The sequence below is a fragment of the Malurus melanocephalus genome, unplaced genomic scaffold (assembly GCF_030028575.1).
Source record: "Malurus melanocephalus ecotype Western Australia unplaced genomic scaffold, MMel_1.1 scaffold_358, whole genome shotgun sequence".
NCBI lineage: Eukaryota > Metazoa > Chordata > Aves > Passeriformes > Maluridae > Malurus > Malurus melanocephalus.
The window spans coordinates 553,748-560,545 of NW_026623590.1; the positions used below are offsets into that span (position 1 = coordinate 553,748).

Here is a 6,798-nt window from a genome sequence, read left to right on the forward strand (position 1 = left end):
AGCGGGGAAGGAGCCGGGGCTGGAGCCGGGGAACGAGCCGGGGCTGGAGCCGGGAAGGGGCAGCGGGAGCGGAGCCGCTTCCCGGGGGCGTCCGGCCGGGAACCGCCGGCTCTCGCGAGACTTTTCGAGAAGGCGCGGGAAGGGCGGGCTCTGAGGGCGGCGCCGTGAGGGGTGGGAGGGGCCGGCGGGTTCGTGAGGGGCGGGCGTGGTGTTTAATGCGGGATGGCGGAGTTATTGAGTTTGGAAAACACATCCAGGATCTTCGCGGCTGAGTTGTGAACGTTCCCCACTTTGTCAATTGTACCAGAGCACTCAGTGTCGCGTCCGGTCGTTCCTTCAGCACCTCCACGGATGGGACTCCGCCACCTCCCTGGCCTGCCCCTTCCAATTCTTGACCACTCTTTCCATGAATAAACTTTCTTTAATATCCAATCYAAAGCTAMCCTGGCACAGCTTGAGGCTGTTCACAGCAAAGCCAGAAGGTCCCCCTAGAGCTCCTTTTCTCCGSGTTGGTTTGGCTTTCCTGGATGGGAAATAGCTGGGACCTTGATGAAATAAGCGAAAACTTTGTGATGGGGTACCTCAGCATGGGARAGGATTGAACATTGCAGTGTCTTGCTCTCTGCTTGTACACTGAATTTGACAAGGCTAAGATGTCATGGCCTCAGCAAGCAAGAAATGCCTAAATAGTGCCCATAGGAATTTTAATATCATTTTCCTTGTAGATGGTATTCCTCATTCTCTAAACCACAAGAGGCTGATGACTGGCCAGGGATGCCAGTCCTCTTAAATTTCATCTATCTATAGCCACATCTCTGTCTATCTATACCCACATATATAAATACACACACACACATTTATAGATCATAGAATCATAGAATGGCATGGCTTGACTGGGAGGGGAGCTTAAAGCACATCCATTCCAACCTGTGCCAGGGCCTCAGAGCCCTCACAGGGAACAATTTCTTCCTAATACCYAATCTAAACCTACTCGCTGTCAGTTTGAAGCTAAAAAGGACACAAATGTCACCTTCTTTAGAGTCTGTCAAGGTCAAGGAGGCAAAGTCTTGGTTTGTGCTGCCCTTGGCTGAGTGTGCTGACAATGAAGTAGTTGGGATGCTTCTAAGTCGGTGCTCAAAYTCAAAAGCAAAAAAAAACTCCTTAAAACGCAGTCAGGTTTTTTGTAAATACTGGTTGTTTATACAATTAAGATGTGTATATGTAAAGTTTCAAAAGAGCAGGAAGTTACATATTAAAAATTCTATCCCTAACATCCTTGGGTTTTCCCGTCACACAACCCTCCTTTCTCCGAGCATTCCTATTTCAGTGTGACTGAAGTGATTGCGCAGAACGGACTTGTTTTCCACATTCCATCCTTCCACCAGCTTTTATTTCCCCCTTCCCTGCGGCACACACACGGGCAGGAGCAGCGTTGCCCGGCGTTGCTCTGGTTGCGTGGATCTCCCCGCAGCACCAGGGCGGCTCTGAGGTCACAGCGGAGGGTTCGACACCGCCCCCGCACCGTGAGCAGGTCACCAAGGAGCCGCGGTGGCGCCGGCCGAGCGTGCAGGGGTGGCAGTGACACCGAGCCATGTCTGACAACAAATCTGAGCAACCCAACGACCAGCCCAGACGCGCTGGGGACTGGGTAAGGGCTGGGCAGGGGCCCCGTGTCCCCCACAAGGCTTCTTTATCCTTAAACTCTCCAAAAAAAGCACCATGCGAGGGGTGACTTTGTGCTTTAGCCAGAAATGAGTCTTCCCRCTCCTGAGGTCTGTAAGGAAAAAGTATCCAAGGTACTCAGAGGAAGCACGTGAAAGTTCTGGCTTGCTAACTAACCCTGGCTGGAATTATCTTTTACAGTTTTCCAGCAATGCTGGAGGTCTCTTTTTTGATAGTTAGATTAACATTCTCTTCTGGAGAACTCCAGCCAAGGTTTGCCTCAGTATTCGCCTCCAGGAGAACACTGTGATCCCATCAGAAACGCTGGGCTGGAACACCTTGGCATCCCAGGGCACTGTGACCCTCCTGGCACAGGCTGTTCCTCACTTTCTGAGCCCTTTGGCTTATCTTTAGTTGAGCTATTCCCAAAAATTTTGTGCTTTCAACCCTGTACAAGTGTCACYGAAACTGCCAGAAAAACMAAAACTGTCCARCTGACAGCAGGAGTAGYATAAGGGTAAAAAAGTTTAAGTGATTTTSCTTGGTGGTTATTGCTCTATAAACAGTTTTCAGAAAGTTGCTGAACATTCTTGTCGTGAAGGTTCCTAAAATTCTTGTCTGGTTACTTACCCAAAGGTCTTTGGTAGGGTTTGTGTTATGTGTGTATGAGGCTCCTCATTTTTCCAGACGCCACTAGGTGCTGCTCCAATCCACGTAATAAAAAATACATGGGAAAATACAATTTTGTCCACATTTCTGATCAGATTTATTTGGGGACGGGGTTGTGTGGGGTTGGTGGTGGTGGTGATGTTTAGTTGGCTTGATAATCTTCATTATTTTCCAGTTTATTCACGTTGGAGAGGAGCAGGGTGAGCTCGAGTCAGTAACAAGCTCCGCACTAAGACATGTCCTAAACTCTGCAGCCGCTCTGGGCCAGGAGCACAGAATGCCGCTGGAATACAAAGCCCGGGAGCAGGTGAGTTCCTGTGGCAGCACAGCCGATTTTTCGGAGCTCTTTTGCAAGTTGTCACTCGCTAAGTTGTAAGTAAGAACAGCACTCAGGGTCGTTAGCGGAGCAGTCACAGCGGGCTGGCAGACTTTGTGCCTCAGGGGATGAAGTGATTGCTGCCTGTGCTGCGGAAGAAACATATTTCCCTGTTACTCACTCATAATTTTGGTTGCTCAAAGTCCTGCTGTATTATTGCTGATTTTCTCTTTTGCTGTTGAGACACAGAATACGTTATGATCAATCTCAACCCACAACCTGTGTGAAAAGCCCTGTAMGAAGGTTTAATTGAAATTTGATCAGCTGTTTGGAAATGAATGTCAGAAATTCAGTATATTCACACAAAGGGGTTGTTCTTTTGATCATTAAATGTTAGAAGCGTCTCATTTGAAACACTTTTAAGGCTTGCTTAAAAATGAGATTAGTGAAAAATGTTAGGATGAAGTGAAGTACAGTATTTTTTAAAATCACAAATATTTAAAATGTTGCAGTGTTGTAAGCATGTTTTCATGTCCTTATTTTATCATGACACTGAGCTTTGCTTTACCCACCCACTTGGTGCACAGAACATTTTCTATTTTCATTCTCTATAAGCACAGCAATTACAATGGGTTCATATCACAGRTTTTGCTATAATGAAGGGCAGAAATGGGCTTGGAAGGAATATKTAAAAGGGAAGCTTGGGGCTACTGAAAAGGAGATTATACTGTAATGTGAGTATACAGTGTGTTAATATTACAGTTACCTTTCTGTGGAACGTCTGGCCTTAGCTACAGCCTGCAAAGGAGAACCAAGATAGAGCGACCTTTTATCAACACCAGTGTGACTGTTCACCTGGTGGTTCATGTCTTTAGCAGCCCTTCACTTTTAAACAGAACTAGGGAAATTCTTATCTGTCATAAATGGAGAATTAATATGAGATCAGTGGTGAGAACACGAAGATGCACTAAAGGCTGAAACGGGACAATCTGAGGAAGCTTGTTTAGGCACTGGTAATAAACACTRTTCCTGAAATGTTGAGATTGACACGTAAATGCAGGAGGATATTTTAGTAAAGAAATTTTACAGACTTAAAAGGTGCTTATTTTTAAACACATTTCTGAGAATTTATCTGTTGAATTTACTTATCCACTGAACTAAAGTCTGGTTGAATCTGTATGAGACRAGTGAACCTGTGAACATACCTAAAAAAAGGCAGAGAATCTTTCCAGTAAACCAGAAATCCTTAGATCTGACCATGCAGCTGACCCCATGCAGGCAGATTTTGTGTTTGGTGAATCTTCTTGCTGGATCAGTCTTGCAGTTACACAGATCTTTAGAACTGATTCAGATTCCTCYACTCTTGAAACATCTCTTTTAGACTGTGTTACATTAAAACTTGCTCTTTTGTTTGGAGGGGAATGCAATAGTTGGAATATTGCAATAATATATAACAAACATTGAAAAAGTCAAATATGTTCRTTATTTCTAAAATAATTCTTTTGCAGTTGTCCTTTTTTTTCGTTCGGAAACTCTGGTTTCATTTAGAGACTGAATGAACATCACGTTAAAGAATGAGATTATAAATTAGTTAAGCAATTAATACCTCCTCCACTTCCCCTGYAACAAGCAGTGTCCATGACATTCAGTTCATAAATCACAGACTAATTCAGTTTTGAGGTCCCTTTTGTAGTTTATTTTAATTAGCTTTAGGCCTCCTACTAAATCAAGCAAGGCAATCCTGACATATAGCCAGCACTTTGCTGCTTTGCAAACAGAATGTATCATTTATTTGAAAAGTCACACTTTTACATTAAACATGTATATATCCTACAAACTCCCCTAATGATTTTATTAAAAAAAAATAGAAAGTCCATATGACCGACCCCTATAAAATAATGTGCAGTTGAATATTTAACATAGGAATATGACTTCTGTGCTAGAACAAAGGCAGCTGTAATTTCAGAATGTAAGAACTAACACTGGTAGACTCCAAACAGGGTATATGAAAATTCCTTTTTTTTTTTTTTTGCTTTAATTTCTTTCAGAAAGCTGGAAACAACAATTTTCCATTCTCTTCTCATGACAACAGACATGACATATGCAATGCAGCAGAGTATTTTGACTTGGTAAGTAAACAGCACTGAGACAAATCAAGCAAATTCAGATCTATTGGTCTGCCAGAGATTAAACACAGTATCTTTTCTATGCCCTGGAAAAAAAAATAGTTAAAACTAGTGAGAAGAGAACAATGTAAATAATGAGAAAAAATACACTTTTTATCTTTTTATTAGTAAAGAGGTGAGACTTCTCTGGGACTGTCAGGAGTGTAGGGCAGCACATGCACTCACTAAGAGTGGCACAATCCAAAGGGAACAAAAAGCCATGACCTAAGTGTCTGACAGGCATTTTCCAGTATTCCTGTTTTGGTTTTGTATATAGGTATATGCCCYATTAGTCTGCTAAAAGTCATTTGCCTTGCAATGAATTTTTGTAACATCTAGCCACTTGTAATTTGCAGTCCCAAATATTTTGTTCAGWCTCATCTTTATCATAAATTTAACCAAAATCCATAGGATCACCACAGTATGTCTGAAGAATGCATTCTTTTCCAATCCRCATCTCTTTACAATACACCTGTTTAAATGTATGCTGCAGAAGCCACAACTTTGACTAGAATTTAAATTGTTTTGGCCTTTTCTGTRTGGCAAGAGTTTCATGTCTTCTACTTTCGTTAGATTGTTGATATCATTCCAGGCAGCAAAAGAAATAGTGCAGTTCACAGGATAATGAGTAAAGGAAGAAGCAGTGAATTGCAATATAGAAAGTTTGTTTGACTTTGGGCTCTGACAGGCCTAGACTTTTTSGAATTCATTATTCACTGAGTAATTTCCATTTCTGTGAGCTTTGTGCAGTATCTCATAGTTTTAGAGATACTGATCAACCATAATTCCAGATAAATTTCCTGCAAGCTGTGGAGTGTGAAAATCAAGCTCTGTGTCTCTGTGTTTGGACACACAAGGGATAGCATTGAAGATTCAGATTTCATGGTCTGTCTCAGTTTCGTTATTGCAGTCCAAACCTAGAATTATTAACCTATTTCTTTGGGTGCCTCTGAAGATTAATTTAGCYGAGTGTAGCTAAATAGCCTTGAGTAGATGGTGTGCTACAGAAATGCAAAGTAAAAGTGCTTTATTAGCACTGAGAGGTGGAAGGTCAGCAGATTTCCCATTATATATGCAACCAAAAATGTTCATACAGGCAAGTCTGACAATATTATTTTTAACTTGCTAAAGATCAACCGTGAGTTCTTGAAATCACTGTGGTAACAGCTTCGTTCACTTCCCAGTGGGGTAGTGACTGTTACAAGATTCATCTGTGAAGCTGTGACTGGAAGTCATATGTTTACATGAATTTTTCTTTCCCTTTTTTTTTCCTAGGGCATGGGCCTGAGGAAGTTGGATCCAGAGAAGCAGAGAAAGAACACCCATAACATATTCGAGTGGGTTCCTGAAACAGACCAAAGCGGCAAAGATGACTTCTTAACCGTTTACCGGACTTCATTTAAGGGCGAACAGATTCCTGCAGATAACGCCGGGAGCTGTGGCTGCAGGCGCTACCCGAAACACCACACCCACCCCTGCGACAAACCTGCTCCTGAGGATGAAAAAGCCCTGCAGCCATACAAGTCACCTTRATTAACAAAACATCTCTGGACCCGGCAAACCTGAACAGTTCATAACTCAAATAAATGGTGAAGAAATAAACATTTGTGTGAAGTGCACGTGGCAGTTCATTGATATCAACAACTTTACATTACAATTATGAAAACATACATTGCTATAAAAAGTTGAATGAAGAGGAGCATTATAAGGAAAAGCAAGACTCTGCATATTTTTAGACATACCTTTATTAGGAGAACAGAGATAGGGATTGTGCTTGTGTTATCTGATACTGGTTGACCCTCATCTTGCTACAAAAGCTCCTTCAGCTTCTGATTCGGTGGCAGGGCTGTACCTCAGGCAGCTGACAGCACCTATATTGAYACAGGAGCATAATGGAACTGGATCCTCAGGGATTACCACAGCAGGGAGCCAAACCCATGTGTGTGCAGGTAAGAGAAAAATTTCTGAAAGATTTCATAGCTGAGA

General features: G+C 42.5%; 1 protein-coding gene across 1 annotated transcript; it reads left to right on the forward strand.

The window, feature by feature from the left end:
* Positions 1–1,591: 1,591 nt before the first annotated feature.
* Positions 1,592–6,378, forward strand: TEX36 (testis expressed 36). The gene is given in 4 exon segments (XM_057378426.1): positions 1,592–1,648; positions 2,507–2,638; positions 4,696–4,776; positions 6,088–6,378. Coding segments are annotated over 4 exon segments (561 nt in total).
* The last annotated feature ends 420 nt before the right edge of the window (positions 6,379–6,798 follow it).